We start from the raw sequence: 19,849 nt of genomic DNA, 5'->3' as shown, positions 1-19,849 counted from the left end.
GTAAGTCTCTAAGAGCTTTCCACACCTGGATTGTGAAACATTAGCACGTTATTATTTTCAATATTCTTCAAGCTCAATCAAATTGGTTGTTGATCATTGCTAGACAACCATTTTCAAGTTTTGCTATAGATTTTCAAGCTGATTTAAGTCAAAACTCTAACTCGGCCACTGCTACTCCAGTATAGATTTGGCCTTGTGGTTTAGGCTATTGTCCTGCTGAAAGGTAAATTGTTCTCTCAGTGTCTGGTGGAAAGCAGACTGAACCAGGTTTTCCTCTAGGAGTTTGCCTGTGCTATGCTCCATTATGTTTATTTTTTAACCTGAAAAACTCTCCAGTCCTTACCAATTACAAGCATACCAATAACATGAAGCAGCCACCACTATGTTTGAAAATATGCAGTTGTACTCAGTAATGTGTTGTATTGGATTTGCCCCAAACATACTGTAGCACTTTGTATTCAGGGCAGATTTACTTTAGTGCCTTGTTGCAAACAGGATGCATGTTTTGGAATAGTTTTATTCTGCACAGCCTTCCTTTTTTTCACTCTGTCAATTCGGCAATTATTGTGGAGTAACAATAATGTTGCCGATCCATTGTCAGAACAGAAATTACAAGATGATGTTATAATACTGTTATTGCATTAAATGGTTGTTTTATGCAACAGAATAGAGGGTTCTTATAACTCTATTGTGTCTGTATGAACTGAAAGTGGGCCTCTGGGAGATTTAACACTGATAGTGGATTTACGATGGATTGGTGATAAACCTAACAAGACTGCATTCCATTGCATGATTAGTGTCTGTGTGTCTGACTGGAAGGTACTAGGGTGAGATGCCTCGGGGCCAGACCCTGGTTTCCACACAATGAGGCCTTTTTTACAGCAGATACTGTCTACTGTAAATTATATATATATATATATATATATATATGTATATTTTGTACAAATCTTAACCTTGTGACCCATTCCATGCATCTGTTGTTTGTTATGTAGACTGAAGGGGGTGTAACTTGGCTATACAATACCTTTGTACCTTCGTCTCGGGGCTCTCAACAAATCATCTGAGGGTGATTCGTCGACCAGCCATCATTATTGCAGAGCACTCAATCGATTCACTTTATATGTGTGTGTTATATTGACCTGCTCACTTATTAATTGGTGAATAAAGATTTAGTTTAAGTATAACTCTGACTTGTGTGATAAGTTTGTCTCTCCTCATTTGATAGTAAAGTAATTAACTGCCACACCATTCTCAATTTTCTCCTATCACAGCCATTAAACTCTGTAACTGTTTTAAAGTCACCTTCAACTTCATGGTGAAATCCCTGAGTGGTTTCCTTCCTCTCTGGCAACTGATTAGGAAGGACACCTCTATCTTTGTAGTGACTGCTTGCATCGATACACCATCCAAAGTGTAATTAATAACTTACTTCACCAAGCTCAGGGATATTCAATGTCTGCTTTTATTTTTTTTAATTTGCAAGCCGTGGTCTTTGTGGTTGAATCTGTGTTCAAAACTCACTGCTCGACTGAGGGACCTTAAAGATAATTGTAAGTGTGGGGTACAAATATGAGGTAGTCATTAAAAAATCATGTTAAACTCTGTTATTGCACACAGATTGAGTTCATGCAACTTATTTTGTGATTTGTTAAGCACATTTTTACTCCTGAACTCATGTAGGGTTGCCATAACAAAGGTGTTGAATACTTATTGACTTTAGGCATTACAGCTTTACATTTTTATAAATATGTACAAATTTCAAAAAACATAATTCCACTTTGACATTGTGGTATTGTGTATATGTCACACCCTGATCTGTTTCACCTGTCTTTGTGCTTGTCTCCACCCCTCTCCAGGTGTTGCACATCTTCCCCAGTGTATTTATCTATTTAAAGTCTATATAAACAATATTATTCTCTCTGCAAATTGTTTTACCATTCACTTGTATGCAGTTGTTGTATATGCTATTGGCCTCACGGTTGAGCAGGCTCTTTCTGAGCTTCAATCTGTCTTTACTTCGCTGCAGAAAGCCTTTGTTGAACTGAAACTGGTTCTCAATGAATGTAAAACCATGTATATGCTATTTTCTAAATCACATAAAAATGTTTCTGATTATTTATGCATACGTACATTGAATGGTGCACTCATTGATCGTGTCCCTGAGTATACATATCTGGGCTTTTTACAAAAAACATGTTAAGTTAGTTAAGAAATTGAAAATTAAAATAGGCTTCCTATGCAGGAGCAGATCATGCCTTTCATTAAATAGCAGAAAGAAAATAATTTTGTCAACATTTTTTCTGGTTATTGACTATGGCGATATCATCTATATCAGTGGTCGCTAACCGGTCGATCGGCCATCTTTCTAGAGCTCTGACTTTTCGAAACCTGAAGATCACTGACGTCGTGCTTTGACCTCGTTGACCATCAGATGCAGGTACCATCAGTCCAGTAAAATACAAAAGCGAATTATTTCAATTCATGATCCACAGTGCCTCACAAGTGCTAAACCAACAGATATATTTTGTTATCAAAGCTCAAATTTTGAAATATAATATGGTCTTATTTACAATATTGGCAGGCCAATCATATAGCCAATATGCTGTGATAATGTATTAGGTCTACTGCCCAAACCTCATTCCTAAAAAAACTGTTTGTGTGAGGTTAATGTACAACAACAAAAAATCTGAGCAGTAGATCTCAGCTTACTTTTTGACTGCCAAAGTGTTCTTGACTCAGAAAAGGTTGGTGACCACTGATCTATATGAATGCAGCTGCCAATTGTATTGAAGCCATTAGATGTTGTGTACCATAGCATATTAAGCTTTATTAGGGGCACTAGGTTCAGCACACATCACTGCATTTTGTATCAGTAAGTAGATTGGAACTCTTTGAAGTATCGTGGATAAATGCACTGCATTCTCTTTGTTTATATAGTCCTCTTACATCTCGCCTTATCTTACGACATTGTTGAAGTACAGGCATACGGGCTACCTGACCCAGGCTCAGGGATGGCTAACGTTGGAGATCCCTTCGACCTCCAATGAATTGGGTAGATCTGTTTTTAATTTTTCTGCACATTTCACGTGGAACAATCTCCAAAACACCCTGAAATTGGAGGAATTGGTGCCGATAGGGCTTTTCAGACATCAGACTTTTTTTATTGATGAACGTATTTGTTTTTATGATTGTTTTGTGTGTATGATTGTGTGTATTTTTGTGTTTATTTAAGTGCTTTTATTGAATAGATGTGTATATTTTTGTATCTACAGGGCTCACCTGTAAAAGGGACCTTGGTCTCAGCTTGACTTCCCTGTCAAAAATAATAATAATTTAAAAAAATCCTTACTGATGCCCTACTGGTTTGAAGATAGACAGCAGCTATTGGAAAATAACTGCAATCTAAATCCATGGCCAAGACCAATCATAAACAGAGAATGCCTAAAGCCTTATAAACTGCAAAAAGTTAAATTACATAAACCAGCAGGTGTCTTATAGGACTCCATCCTCCCCTGCAAATATGATACAGGAAACAACAGGAAATTAAGACCTCATCTCACATGGGGGAAGTGAGGTGCCCACAGTTAAAAGACCTCGTTTTTGACACCATGACTCACAGAGGGTACTGCAGTCAGTGGTGGTTGGTGAAACTTTAAATTGGAGGATGGGCTCATAGTAAAGGCTGGAATGGGATGAATGGAATGTATAAATATAAAATATAAATCAAATCACATTGTATATGTCACATGTGCCGAATACAACAGGTGCTTTACAGTGAAATGCTCACTTACAAGCCCTTTCCCAACGATGCTGTCACACCCTGACCATAGTTTACTTTGTATGTTTCTATGTTTTGGTTGGTCAGGGTGTGATCTGAGTGGGCATTCTATGTTGGATGTCTTGTTTGTCTATTTCTATGTCTGGCCTGATATGGTTCTCAATCAGAGGCAGGTGTTAGTCATTGTCTCTGATTGGGAACCATATTTAGGTAGCCTGGGTTTCACTGTGTGTTTGTGGGTGATTGTTCCTGTCTCTGTTTTGCACCAGATAGGACTGTTTTAGGTTTTCGCACGTTTGTTGTTTTGTTAGTTTATTCGTGTACAGTTTCTTTATTAAAATAAAATGAATAACAACCACGCTGCATTTTGTTCCGCTCCTCCTACTACAGACGAAAGCCGTGACAGATGCAGAGTTAAAAATAAGAACAATATAAATAATAACACGAGGAAAAAAACACACAAGAATGATGCTATATACAGGGAGTACCATTTCAATTTTCAGGGGTCTAAGGTAGTTGAGCAAGATGTGTGTGTGTGTGTGTGTGGTGTCAGTATGTGCATGTGTGTGTGCATATATAGTGTATGTGTGTGTGTGGGTTTGTGTGAGTGTGCATAGAGTCAGTGGCCCAAAATGGTGTCAATGCAGATAATCAAATGGTTACCCAGACTAACTATTTACCAGTTTTATGGCTTGGGGATAGAAGCGGTCTTGGAGTCTGTTGGTCCGAGACCCGATGCTCCGGTGCTGCTTGCCAGATGGTAGCAGAGAGAACAGTCTATGGCTTGGGTGGCTGAAGTCTTTGGCAAATTATCGCGTGATATAGAGGTCCTAGATGGAAGAGAGCTCGGCCTTAGTGATGTACTGGGCCACCTGCACCTCCCTCTGTAGTGCTTTGAGGTTGAGAGTGGTGCAGTTGCCATACCAAGCGGTGATACGTCCAGTCAAGATTCTCTCAATGGTGAAGCTGAATAACTTTTTGAGGATCGGAGGGCCCATGCTAAATCTTTTCAGCCTCCTAAGGGGGAAGAGGCACTGTAGTGCCCTCTTCACATCTGTGCAGTGTGTGGACTATGTTAAACCCTTTGTGATGTGAACACTGAAAAACCTGAAGGTCTCAAACCGCTCCGCTATAGCCCTGTTGATGTGGATGGGGGTGTCCTCACCCCCTGTTTCCTATAGTCCATGATCAGCTACTTGGTCTTACTGATGGTGAGGGAAAAGATGCCAGTTCTCTGACCTCCCTGTAGGCTGTCTCTTCGCCGTCGGTGATCAAGACTACCACTGTCGTCTCATCAGCGTACATGCAGCGTACATGCAGTCGTGGGTGAACAGGGAATACAGAAGGGGACTAAGCACACACCCCTGTGGGGTCCCCATGTTGAGGGTCAGTGTAGTGGAGGTGTTGTTGCCTACACTCACCACCTGGAGGCGGCCTGTCGGGAAGTCCAAGATCCAGTTGCAGAGGAAGGTGTTCAGTCCCAGGATCTGAGCTTGCTGATGATAATGCTGAGCTGTAGTCAATGAACAGCATTCTTACATAGGTATTCCTCTTGTCTAGGTGGGATAGACCAGGGCGAAGTGCACATCTGTGGATGTGTTGGGGCGCTATATGAATTATTGTGGGTCCAGGGTGTCTGGAATGATGGTGTTGATGTGCGCCATGACCAATCTTTCAAAGTACTTTGTGATTACAGATGTGAGTGCTATGAGACGATAGTAATTTGTGACTGACCGGCTCAAATCTGTCTTATGTAGCAAAATTTGAAATGGTGTTTTTCACATTGGATAAACGTAGAGACTCAGAGCTAGAAAATTGTATATCATACACGACAGATGAGGAACAATGGGAAAGTACTTCTGCTTTGAAAGTTGATAAACTTGTAAACTCATTTTTGAGTAAATGGCCTTTGAATGTTTTGGTTCTACTACTGGAGACCACTTCTTTGTCTACACCCATCCAGCATCATTCACACCCTCTTGAATTTTAGCCATTCCCATATCTTTAAGGGTAGATCCGTGCATTCTGTACTAACAACAGCAGTCAAGCACCCAAGCTAACTTGTTAGCTACTTCCGGACACAAATGAGAGAACAGGTCACTGAACATTACTTGCTATGGCAGAGCTGGTTAGGCTGTTATGTTATCCACAGCGTTGGTGACTGTCTGTCAGATTGTCTGTTCATAAATTCAAAGTGTTTCGCTTTTGGAGCGTTCAGAGCGCACACTGGACACTGCCTGATGAGCAGGGTTGATCAGAATGTTCTGACCTCACAACGACAGTCAAGCCTGCAAGCTAACTGGCTAACATTGGCTAGCTTGCTAGCTACTTCCAGACACAAATGAGACAACACCCCACTCTGACCATTTTCCTCACCCTAGCAGAGCTGGTTAGGCTGTTTTCATGTTATCCAGTGTTGGTGACTGTAACTGTGCTGCTGGCAACAATTTAATTAGACTTCTTTGTCAACGTTTACTGACACCGGCCATATTCAATAGGTGTTGAGCATTCATAAGTTATTCTGCGCTCTGGCACACTCAGGCAGGTTACCCTGGAGTTCTTGGGAACAATAACAATTAGGTTTAGTTTGAAACGTGTTGGGATTACAGAAGATTGGGACAAGAAGAGGTTGAAAATGTCTGTGAAGACACTTGCCAGCTGGTCTGCGCATGTTCTGACAACGCGCCCTGGTATTCCGTCTGGCCCAGCAGTTTTGCGAGTAATAACATACTTAAAACTTTTACTCACATGGCACATGGCGAGATCACACAGTCGTCCGGAACAGCAAAGACTCTCCTGCATGACTCTGTTGTTTACCTCAAAGCGAGCATGGAAGGCATTTATTTTGCCTGAGAGGCCTGCGTCACTGGACAAGTCACGGCTGGGTTTCCCTTTGTAATCCTTAATCATCTACAAGTCCTTCCACATCCGACGAGCGTCAGAGCCGGTGTAGTAGGATTCCATTTTATCCCTATATTTTCATGTTTGATGGCTCATTGGAGGTTGTAGCAGGATTTCTTGTATGTGTCCCATTAATGGAAAGCAGTAGCTCTATCTAGCGTGGATACTGCCTGTAATCCAAGATTTCTGGTTTGGTACATACGTATGGTCACTGTGGGGACGACATCGTCAATGTACTCGTGTCCGGTTCATTAGACCAATTCTGTACTGAGCACTTTACTGAGACTTCCTGTATAGGTAGGGTCCCTAACCACAGGTTATATCGTATAGGGCACAGGTTTAACAAAGAGATTTGGTGGTTAGATAATGTGGATGCCTGGAAAAGTTATTTACAGATCTCAGAGCAATAACCCATCCAACAACAAATGTTCCCCTGATGTGCAAGGAATGTTTCCAAGAGACCATTCCCTTAATGTCAAATTGAACTTCCCAAGAAAGTGGTTACCATGTTCTCAGAATTTCCAATTTAATGGGAACATTGCAAGAACATTTGTGTCCTGTTTTCTGTGAGTTAGGAGAATGTTCCATCAACGTCCCACCAAACATACACAGAACATGGTTGCCATGTTCTCTGAACATAAAATATTCAGAGAATATTTTTTATAAACACTGTCACGGATTCCTCCTGAACTTTCAACACGCACACCTGTCCCCTATTCCCACTTATTAGTATTTGTATATATGTGCCATTTGGTTTCCAATGTCTTGTCGATTTCGTGCCATTTTGGATTGCTCAGATGATTACGGGTCTCGCCCCGTGTGTTTATCATCGTGCGCTTAAGTTATTTATTCAAGGTACTCCTTTGTTTGGGTTTCTACCCTGTGTTCTGTTACATGTTTGTTTGGTCTTCGTCCCCGTGCTATTACACAGCACGCCCTAATTTGGGAATAAAACCCCCTATTATAAAAACCCTGTCTCCTGAATCACTTTATACCAACGTGACAGAATAATCAACCATTAAGGGAGACAGCGGGAATGGCCCGTCCGACGATGACGCAACTTCGGCAGCTACATCGGGTCCTGATCAACCCGCACCGCGTTCCTGTGATTGTCCTCGAGGCCGGTGTCGTTGCAGCGCGTCAGGGGGGATCCCTCCAGAACTTTCACGCACACCTGTCCCCTGTTTCCACTGATTAGTATTTTTTATATGTGCCTTTTGTTCACCATAGTGCTGTCGATTAATGTTACAATGTCCATTAGTGCTTGTGAGTACCTGTGCTGTGTGTTTGGGGCTTTCGTGCCCTTGTGGATTGCGCAGATGATTTATGAATCTTGTCCCGTGTGTTAATCATTGTGCACGTGTGTATTTATTCAATGTACTCCTCGCTCTTTTGTTTGGGTTTCGACACTGTGTTTTTGTATAGTGTTTGTTTGGTCTTCGTCCCCATGCCTTTACATGGCACGCCATAATTTGGGTACAATACAAAAAAACTATTACGCATTCCTGCATCTGTCTCCCGATCCTTCATGCCAATGTGACAGACACATTTCATGGGAACGTTGCAAGACCATTCATGTGTCCAGTTTTATGCGTTTTAAGAGAATATTCCCTCAACTTCCCACCAAACATACACATGGTTACCATGTTCTCAGAATATAGGATATCAAGATTCTAGACATATTTCATGGAAACATTGCAAGAACATTTGTGCCCAGTTTTCTATGGGATGTTGATTGAATATTCTCCTAGCCCTTTCTAGGCTTTATGATGTGTTCCTAATTTCTTTAATAAATAGCTCATGAAGAAGACGGTTCTATGAGAATCCATCTAATAGCAAAAACGTCCAGTATGTGCAAGAACTATCTTTATTGAATGTTGGCAGAGTGGCAGAGAAACGTTAACCTGGGTTAACCTAAAAATGACCGGAATTATGAGCACCAGTTTGCCTCTTAACCTTCTGGCTCTGTATGGAAGTGGAATCAGGCAAAGATAAACAAAAGCATTCCATGTTGCTTTGCGTAAACACTAGAAAAACAGAGGTAGAGAAACAGTGACCGTTTTGTGTGTTGGATAACAGCTTACCTTCACTGAGAGGGTCCAGTGTGTGGATCATAAGCTGGAAGATACTGTTTCTCATCAGGCTGTTGTGCAGGGAGGCTGAGCTACCACCTCTCTGAAGCCGGGGCCTAGCCTGCAAGAGGAGCACATTGCCGTTACACAAACAATGGCACCATTACACAACTCTTTCTAGTCCTTGGTGGTTCCCCTAAGGAAATACCTGAAGGACACTATAACACTGTAGTGTTAGCTGTATTTCTCATACAAAATAATGCAGTATCATCATTTCCAAAGCAAAATGCAGAGTGCTGGCCCTCTTCTTAGGTCATTATCTGTATCAGATCTAAAGTTTGATTGTCCCTGTAGTGGAAATTCCCTGCCCTGGAATGTCCCCTTAATCTAACAGTCAAGATTTTGAGAGACCTGGGTTCAGATCCTGCCTGTGACAATGGCACCCAACTGTAGGATGGTGTCTCATCAAGGATGAGGTCAAAAGGGGGTGAATCTAGTGACCATCAATAGGGCTCATGGTCTTGTGATGAATTAGCCCTAACTGTGACTTCAAAATCATTGTCACCCTGGGCACAAGAGGTAATTTCCCCTTGGTCTAACAGTCAAGATGTTTGTTTTTTCCTGTGAGTGCCCCAAGTTCAGATCCCACCTGTGACATCCCATTGGTTTAAAAAATATATGTTGCCTTTAATTGTGTCTTTAGGTGAAACAATGTGCAAGTCCTTTCCATGAAATCAGTCAAATAACTAAGTGACATGTTACATCTCCAGAACTGCTCTCCAGGACACCTACACCACCCGATGTCACAGGAAGGCCAAAAATATCACCAAGGACAACAACCACACGAGCCACTGCCTGTTCATCCCGCTATCATCCAGAAGGCAAGGTCAGTACAGATGCATCAAAGCTGGGACCGAGAGACTGAAAAACAGCTTCTATCTCAAGGCCATCAGACTGTTAAACAGCCATCACTAACATTGAGTGGCTGCTGCCAACATACTGACTCAATCTCTCGCCACTTTAATAATTAAAAATTGGATGTAATACATGTATCACTATTCACTTTAAACTATGCCACTTTATATAATGTGTACATACCCTACACTACTCATCTCATATGTATGTATGTCACGACTCCGACCGAAGGACACTCCCCTTCACGTTCGGGTGGAGCTCGGCGGTCGTTGTCGCCGGCCTGCCACTGATTATTTCCTCCCCCTCCTTATGTGTTTATTGAGTGCACCTGTTTTGAGTTAGGTAGTTAGTAGTAATGCTTTCTTAGTCAGCCGGCCCACCTGGTTCCTTGTGCGGGATTAATTATTGTGACCGTCTGTTTGGTGTACTTGTGTGCACGTCTATGGGTTTTGTGTTTTCCCATTTTGTGTTTTTTTTCTAGACAGTTTAAGTCCCCCTGTTTGGGGCATTTGTTTGTTCATTATGCCCTGTGTTTTCGTGGGGGGTTGGCTTATGTTCGCCGTTTCTCTGCATTAAAATAGCACTCCCCTGAACTCTCTGCTTCCTGCGCCTGACTCCTCACCCACTACACTCAGACCGTTACAATATACTGTACTCAATACCATCTACTGCATCTTGCCTATGCCGTTCGGCCATCGCTCATCCATATATATTTTTATCTACATATTCCTATTCATTCCTTTATACACACAAGCGTAAGGTAGTTGTTGTGAAATTGTTAGATTACGTGTTAGATATTACTGCATGGTCGGAACTAGAAGCACAAGCATTTCGCTACACTAACATTAACATCTGCTAACCATGTGTATGTGACAAATGAAATTTGATTTGATTTGAACACAAATATCATGCCCAAATCATATCAAAATAACTCATTGAACTACTGTACACAATGGGCAAATGCAAAAGCATGCAAAAGCATGCTAACAGGGGACATTTTACTCTTTGAGCGGTTGTTTTTTTTTTATAAGAAAATGCTAATACTATTGGTTGGTGGCACTGACTAGTTTAACCACTTGGCTTCCTGGGTTTGAGCGGGCGGGGGGGGGGGGGCAGACAGAGTGTCTGCACTTTGTGAAAGGCCATAAGGATGGCGGGGTACTATATATTTTCTAAACACGTTTAATGGGAGCTTTGCAAGACCACTCATGTGTCCAGTTTTCTGTGTTTTAAGAGAATATTCTCTCAACTTCCCACCAAACATACACTTTTTTGGTTACTATATGATTCCATATGTGTTATTTCATAATTTCGATGTCTTCACTATTATTCTAAAATGCAGAAAATAGTAAGCATTAAGAAAAACCCTAGAGGGAGTAGGTGTGCCCAAACCTTTGACTGGTACTGTATATATATATATATATATATATTTGAAAGGAACTATAGCAAAACACTCACTGATCAAGAACTTTGTTTTTAGCATTTTGGATGTATAAACTGTTCTTCAAGCTTTTGAAACTGGAGGCGTCATTGCATTCTAACTCACTAGTGACCTACTGAGAGAGTAATTTTAGAATTGCAAGGACAGACAGAGCTACTACAGGCACACACAGAGTTTGGATCTAGAAAACAGAGAGCGCAATGGTTCTTGAGTATAGTAGGGAAGGAGAGAAAAAAGTTAGAGTAGCTACATAGACACAAACACAAACATAGACAAACCAGACAGGACCTACCGACAGCTTGCTCTCATCCTCTGGTGCCCCGGGACTCACAGCCTTCATATCCAAGAAAAGAGAGAGGAAAAAGTGAGAGGGAGAAAGAGAAAGAGCACATAGATGTGAAGCATGTCTTACAAACCACAGATAGACAGATGAAAAGACAGTAGAGAGACATTCCATTGTCGTATTGATGATGATTTGACATAGACAGATTCAAGAGACTGACACCACCGCTGTGCTGTGTCACTCACTATCTCGCAGACCAAGATAGGCTTATGGTTAAAAATGTTCTTCTCATCAGGCTTTTGAGATTCATCAGCCACATGGAAAACCATTCTATTCACAGACCATTTAACTCTGCAGGACCCCAACCGACTCAAACAAATAGAGGAAAAGGTAAACCTAGCATTCATGTAATTGTTCACGATTTATATATAAACTAGTACATGTAAAGAAATGACAAGTGTCAAATCCCTCTATCCGGAAGATATTAAAGACTTGCATATTAAACCTACTAATGTGGAATTCCAGTAACTTCAAAGATTGAATTATGTCTCTCAATTGTGTTATTTCTCTTGTTATTTATCCTGTATTGTTTCCTTTGTCTCCACCAATGACATCAGACTCGCCCCCAAGCATCATCCTAAGCCACGACAAGAATAACTTGTTTGTAGCATTTTTGTCATCCACATCTATACCTCAGATGCCAACCCAGGCCAGGATTCAAACATACGCAGATAAACAACCTTTGCACTGCGATCCTGAAGAAAATAACATTTGGAAGTAGGCTTTGGGATTAAGTTAACGCCTGATGTTACACATACAGTTGAAGTCGGAAGTTTACATACACCTTAGCCAAATACATTCAGTTTTTCACAACTTCTGACATTTAATCCTAGTAAAAATTGCCTGTCTTAGGTCAGTTAGGTCACCACTTTATTTCAAGATTGTGAAATGTCAGAATAATAGTAGAGAGTGATTTATTTTCAGCTTTTATTTCTTTTATCACATTCCCAGTGGGTCAGAAGTTTACATACACTCAATTAGTATTTGGTAGCATTGCCTTTAAATTGTTTAACTTTAACTTGGTCAAATGTTTCGGGTAGCCTTCCACAAGCTTCCCACAAAAGGTTGGGTGAATTTTGGGCCATTCCTCCTGACAGAGCTGGCGTAACTGAGTCATGTTTGTAAGGCCTCCTTGCTCGCACACACTTTTTCAGTTCTGCCCTCTATAGGATTGAGGTCGGGGCTTTGTGATGGCCACTCCAATATCTTGACTTTGTTGTCCTTTAGCCATTTTGCTACAACTTTGGAAGTATGCTTGGGGTCATTGTCCATTTGGAAGACCCATTTGCAACCAAGCTTTAACATCCTGACTGATGTCTTGAGATGTTGCTTCAAGTGCACCAGTCCCTCCTCCAGCAAAGGAGGAGGTGAAGTGGTGAAGTGCACCAGTCCCTCCTCCAGCAAAGCACCCCCACAACATGATGCTGCCACCCCGTGTCTCACAGTTGGGGTGGTGTCCTTCGGCTTGCAAGCCTACCCCTTTTTCCTCCAAACATAATGATGGTCATTATGGCCAAACAGTTCTATATTTTATTTCATCAGACCAATGGACATTTCTCCAAAAAATATGATCTTTGTCCCATTGTGCAGTTGCAAACCGTAGTCTTGCTTTTTTATGCCGGTTTTGGAGCAGTGGCTTCTTCCTTGCTAAGCGGCCTTTCAGGTTATGTTGATATAGGACTCGTTTTACTGTGGATATAGATAATTTTGTTCCTGTTTCCTCCAGCATCTTCACAAGATCATTTGCTGTTGTTCTGGGATTGATTTGCCCCACCATCTCCAACATTGTGATTTAGGTAAAATGTAACATCCATGTTGACTCATCCAAGTCCACTATGGATGCTGACTTCCCTAACTTGCTAGACTGTCAAAACCTTGTGCAACATGTTAATGTCCCCACCCCACAACCGTGGACACACATTGGACCTCATTATCACTGGCGATTACTTGGATGTCCTCAAACTTGGCATATCATTTAACATTACATTTAAGTCATTTAGCAGACGCTCTTATCCAGAGCGACTTACAAATTGGTGAATTCACCTTCTGACATCCAGTGGAACAGCCACTTTACAATAGCATATATGACCACAAGGCTGTGACACTGTCTCTGACTGTGCCCACTCCTCTCCACTGCCCAAAGAGGACAATTAAATTCCGCAACCTAACGAAATTGAACACATCCCTCTTCCTGGCACACATACAGCCCACACTACCCAGAGTACTACCCAGAACATCCTTGCTCCCCCCCAAATAACATGAAAAGTAACCTTCTAACGCTCTTCACCCTGGTTCACTGAAGAACTTCTGTGAATTAAGACTCATGGCTGTAAGCTTTAGAGGCGTTGGAGGAAGGATGGCCTCACTGTCCATCTACTGGCCAACAAAGACCACCAAGCAAGCTGCTATGCTGTACGATCAGCTTTTATTTTTTTGTCACCATCTTCACCTTCTGATCGGGGAGGTACCATCACTCTTCAAAACAGCCGCAGTCACCCCCTTACTGAAGAAACCCAACCTTGATCAGGACATCCTATCCAACTACAGGACATCATCTCCAACCTCCCTTTTCTATCAATCCCATCTGTCTTCCAAGCAGGTATACAAAGTTTTCCAGTCTGGCTTCCAATCATTGCAAACAGCGCCGAAACAGCTCTGATGAAAGTTACCAACGACCTACTAATGGATGCAGATTCTGGATCACCTAGGCTCCTTCTCCTTTTAGATCTCAGTGCTGCTTTTGACACCGTTGACCACAATACCCTCCTGTGGCATCTCAGAGAGCACACAGCAGTCTCTGGAACTGCTCTGACCTGGTTCTCCTCCTACCTCTCCAATAGGAAGCAATACATAACGATTGGAGTCCAGATCGGTGGAATCTACAGTGTCCAACAGGAGTCCTTTTTGGGGCCTATTCTGTTCTTAATCTACATGCTCCCTCTCAAGTCAAATTCTCAGAGACTATAACATCTATAACATCATACGCTGACGATACTGAAGTATATATTAACACCAAAACAGGCACCATCTTAGCCCTAGGAAAACTTGGCAGCTGCCTTATGACATGGATGGAAGAAAACTTCCTCCAGCAGGACAGCATTAAGACTGAGGCTGTGCTTATTGGGACACCCAAGCAGGTCTCCAGTGCTGGAAACACCTGCCCTTCAACTGACGGTCAATCCATCCATCTGTCCTCTGTCATCTCCAACCTGATTGAGTGCTACCTACATCAGCCACCTCATTTATATCAATGAGCCACCTCACAGGCCTTAAAACACATTTCCAAAGACTATCTTTTTTATATTCCTAATCTTGAATGTGTCACAGGTCAGGGTTTCTTCCTGGAGTGTACTACCTGTGGTTGCCACTGGAGAGCACCCATGGGTTTCCTCTAGTATCCAGGTGACCCTGATTGGGCTTATTGGGATCACCTTCCAGATTACCGTTTATGTTCCTCTGTGGACTGGGCCAGTTGCTCAGGTCTCATGTTTTGTTCAGTGTTGTCGTGTGCCCTTGCATAACTATTGCTAGGAGTGTTTAAAAAACTAATATTATTTGCGGTCTCCTTGGGTAGTCGTAATCACTGCTTAATTCACATGCAAGGAAAACTGGGTCTGGGTTTCTAAGGGTTAAGGCTGCTTCTGCGGTTACATCCATGACATACCGAAAACATTCTTCAAGTCAAGTGCAGTGCCATGTCGGTTGTCCCCATAGGAGAAACCATTGAATAACTATTTTTGGTTCCAACCAAAAAGGGTTCTAACTGGAACCAAAAAGGGTTCTCCTATGAGGACAGCCGAGGAACCCTTTTTTCTAAGAGCGTACACATCTCGTTACATACACAGTACATACATTGCACTGTGCTTACACATTCTATCAGTTGCATACTAAGAGAAGCTCTGCACTTCTATATTGCTGTATTTGAATGACATGGCAAATAAGTAAACAAATAGTGATTTGACAGCAGTATTTTGCCATGGTCCAACCACTGTGTACATGGTCTGGTTGGCTTATTGTGATTTATTTTCTGCTTGAGATTAGGTAAAGCCCTTGGGCACAGTGAGTCACATCTCCCATGAGTAGGGCCCTGTGTTTTGGACAATTTCATAAGGCAGTGTGCTTTTACTGGTATTTCCGGTAATATCCCATTAGTGTCGCTGCAGGTAGAAAATCCTATGAAATGTTCTGTAATTGACACAAGGTATCTCCAATCAAAAACAAAGATGAATCATTAATCAAGTGGCCATTCAGAATGTATGAGCATGAACCAATCCAATTACCCATGAACCAAATTCTCAGCCAATTGTTCTAAGGTTACTACAGGTTTACAAATACACTCAGTGGACAGTACAGTGAGTCACGTGGCCGTGGCTTACTATATAAAGCAGGCAGACAGGCATCGAGGCTTTCAGTTACGGTTTGACTGAATGATTGAATGGGCAAAACGAGTGACCTAAGTGACTTTGAGCATGGAGTGATTGTCGGTGCCAGGCACGTCGGTTCCAATAGCTCAGAAACAGCCGGCCTCCTGGTCTTCACACGCACGACAGTGTCCAGGGTTTATCGAGAATGGTGCACAATCACATCCAGTCAGCTGCAGTCCTATGGGTGAAAACAGCTCTTTGATGAGAGCAGTCGAAAGAGAATGGCAAGAATAGAGCAAGCTAACAACTGGGCCACAAACAGGCAAATAACGGTGCATCTCGGAACGTACAACTTGCTGGTCCTTGTCACGGATGGGCTATTGCAGCACACGACCACACCGGGCTCATCTCCTATCAGCTCTCCCTCCCGGGGGACCTGAGCCCTAGGATCATGCCTCAGGACTACCTGGCCTGGTGACTTCTGGCTGTCCCTAGTCCACCTGGTCATGCTGCTGCTCCAGTTGGAACTGTTCTGACTGTGGCTAAGGAACCTGTTCACCGGACGTGCTACCTTGTCCCGGACCTGCTGTTTTCGACTCTCTCTCGCTCTACCGCACCTGCTGTCTCAAACTCTGAATGCTCGGCTATGAAAAGCCAACTGACATTTTTCCTGAGGTGCTGACCTGTTGCACCCTCTACAAGCACTGACTATTATTTGACCCTGCTGGTCAGCTATGAACATTTGATCTTCTTGAAGAACAATCTGGCCTTGAATGGCCATGTACTCTTATAATCTCCACCCGACACAGCCTGAAGAGGACTGGCCACCCCCTCGGAGCCTGGTTCCTCTCTAGGTTTCTTCCTAGGTTCCTGCCTTTTCTAGGGAGTTTTTCCGATCCACCCTGCTTCTACATCTGCATTTATTGCTGTTTGGGGTTTTAGGCTGGGTTTCTGTATAGCACTTTGACATCTGCTGATTTAAAAAGGGCTTCATAAATACATTTGATTGAATTTGATTGATTAAAATAAGAAGTGGGTTTCCGGGGGGCATGTGATCAACAACAGTGGACAATTGAGGAGTGGAAAAACATTGCCTGGTCTGACAAATCCTGGTCCTTGTTGCATCATGCTCATGGCAGAGTCAGGATTTGGCATAAGCAGCATTATGCCAATGGTGCCGGCTGGTGGAGTTGATGAAATGGTGTGGGGAATGTTTTCCTGGCACATGTTAGATCCCTTGATACCAATTGAGCAACGTTTGAACGCCACACCCTGTAGAATCCATCCCCCGACTAATTCTGGAGGAAAAGGGGGGTCCGTCCCGGTACTAGATGGGTGTACCTAATAAACAAACAAATGTTTATTTTAAGTAATTCATAGTACATGTCACTGTTTCTCATATAATGTTTCACACAGAGCACCATTCCTTCCATGGGTGGCCAGTTTGGGAAATATTTTAGTATATCCACTTCTCCAGGCACCACTACAGCCCTGGAGGTAGCAGAAGTGCATAGGGCTCATCTGGGGATCAAACCTGCCACAGGGGAAAGTATATGATTCCAGAGGTGATAGTGTTACCCACTCAACCAGTCCAACACCTGAACATTTTATCTATCAAATAGACCTGGACCTCCCTTTTAGTCCAGATTTATCAGGACTAAACTGCTAAAACCTTCTTCTGTCATTCCATATTTTTTGAATAATCCCTGATTTTAAATAAATCCATTTAAATTATTTGTACCTTTCTTAAAGGCAACCCAGAGAGGCAGATAGAACAGGAGAATGTCAGATAATCTGTTTCTCTCATTAAACTAGTGTTAAATATCATGACTAATAATCACAGGGAGATTAGCACATCTTCTGGAGTCACTGTGCGTGCTAATCCCAATAGCTCTGGTTCCACTTCTTATGTAATGTCACATCAGGATCATTCCAGGAAACGGATCATGGAAACATCCTCGATGAAAGCAAAAGTATTACGTGTAAAACAGACCTCCTGTCCACAATTATCCATTAAAGGGGGGCTGAACTCAATAATTTCGCCTCACTTTTCATTAAGAAATGCTATGAGTTTGAAGTGGGTGTGTATCTCAAACAGCCAGCTGAGCGTGAAGAATACCGTAGCAACTGTGTGACGCAGCATGACAACTTGACTTTATGACCAAAATTATACTATTTACACTTTGTAGTCAATTTTGGCAATAAAATACGTTTCTCACTAATATCGATGCCACATAGGCCATTTTCAACCATAGAAGTTGTTTCTTTCGCTCAGCTCCTCTTAAAAAGTACTGAAAGTAGAGGATTCATAGTGATCTGAATTCCACATCTACTCAATGGCTTTTTAATACCTTCTTTCTCTACACAAATGTATTGGAATACACTTTGTAGTTGCCAAGAATATTGTATTTTTAAGAAACATATTTGTTACGCAAGTGTCAATCCTGTTATAGCAAATTACATGGTTGATGAGAAATTGATGTCAATGTAACATGGTTGAAGAGACAATTGCCAGAAGTGACTATAAAAGTGACATAACAGGGTTGAGGATTTAATCTTAAATCAGCCATAACTCCTCATGTGACAAGGGGACGGGGAATGAAAGCTTGTTGTGTGCAACGCGGGAGGGGGGATTGAATGCAAGCTTAACAACAATATTTGTACTTGTTAAAACATTTCTAGCCGATCTATCAATGGGTTATGCTCGATGCATTCCATTTTCCACCACATAACACCAGAAAATGTCCAAAAAGAGTAGAAGCAGCTCCCGTTTTGCACTTTGACTTGACTTTTATATATTTAATGTTTTTTTTGTTTTTTGAATATAATTTTACTATATTAAAATGAAAGTTCAGCTCAAGTTACAGGGCTGACCTTAAACCTGGGGGACAAATTTAAATTAATCACTAATCATAATTAAATTTCCAGACTTTCCCATACAAACAAAATAACTAGGGCTTCGCAATAATGGTGACGACTTTGGGACAATCTTGGGTAAAGTGGATTAAATTCTTCATAGAATTTGGATAAAATATTACGTGGGACAATGCCAACATTGGGATTTGGTTTACAGTAGTTAGAGCATACTGTACATGTATGTAATCCAACTGTTACATGTAGTGTTTTAACACACTTTACACACAATGTCCGACAGACATAAAATAATGTGGAATGACCTAGATAACAACTTAAGCTAATTAGCCATTTTAGTATTCAAGATGATTAGAAAGAAGTCTGCAACGTTGGAATATCTCAGAATTGTCTGAAATGTTTTGAATAATACCTGGGACTGGAAGTAGGGCCTAAGTGCAAAAATCAAGGCTCTTACTGCACACAAACTACCTCAGTAAATACACTATCAGAGGCCATTTGATCATGATAAATAAAATAAGTTGTAATGTATGTACCTTAATTTGCAAATGAATAGCAGGGCTGTGATTAAGGCTAAGACTGTATTCTCACAATGAAAGATTCTCTAGAGCCCTCAAACTCTGGACCTCGAGGCCAGTTCCACTGCTTGTTGGCATTGTTCACCTCTAGTTAGGGACTGATTTAGACTTGGCACACCAGGTGGGTACAATTAATTATCAGATAGAGCAGAAAACTAGCAGGTTCCGGACCTCGTAGGATTAGAGTTGAATAACCCTGCCCTAGAGGTTTTGAGAAAATACACTCGGCTAGAACTTTTACTGTAATGCAAACTTGTCACGTCTCCTACGCCACAGGGCGAGTTTTGCTTGAGAGTCACCCCCTCCGAGGCATTGGATGTAAACAGAATTGTCTCGTGCAGCCAAATGCTCCTACAGTAAAAATCTTAATAGCAGAGCAATGTTTTTGAAACAGCTGAAAAGTATAGACATTTTCCTTATATTTGAGACTTGTTTTATTGAATCTTTATCTGAAATCAGTGGTGGAAAATGTACCCAATTGTCCTACTTAAGTAAAAGTACTGTAAATATACAGTACCAGTCAAAAGTTTATTTTTACTATTTTCTACATTGTAGAATAAAAGTAAAGATATCAAAACTATGAAAG

The 19,849-nt window shown here is 41.7% G+C and overlaps 1 protein-coding gene across 4 annotated transcripts in view; it reads right to left on the bottom strand.

Moving 5' to 3' along the window:
* Window positions 1-19,849, bottom strand: part of LOC135516076 (sodium/potassium/calcium exchanger 2-like) — a 181,240-nt gene that overhangs the window by 66,990 nt on the left and 94,401 nt on the right. For 3 of the 4 annotated variants that reach the window (XM_064940083.1, XM_064940084.1, XM_064940087.1), the window contains exons 3-4: window positions 11,400-11,441; window positions 8,764-8,872 (exon numbers count right to left, since the gene is read on the bottom strand). In XM_064940083.1, the coding sequence (XP_064796155.1) occupies window positions 8,764-8,872; window positions 11,400-11,441 (151 nt within the window). The remainder of the gene's footprint in view (window positions 1-8,763; window positions 8,873-11,399; window positions 11,442-19,849) is intronic. The other variant, XM_064940086.1, reaches the window with a different exon arrangement.

Source organism: Oncorhynchus masou, chromosome 27, assembly GCF_036934945.1.
Source record: "Oncorhynchus masou masou isolate Uvic2021 chromosome 27, UVic_Omas_1.1, whole genome shotgun sequence".
NCBI classification, from domain to species: domain Eukaryota; kingdom Metazoa; phylum Chordata; class Actinopteri; order Salmoniformes; family Salmonidae; genus Oncorhynchus; species Oncorhynchus masou.
This window is presented reverse-complemented; position numbering and strand designations above follow the sequence as displayed.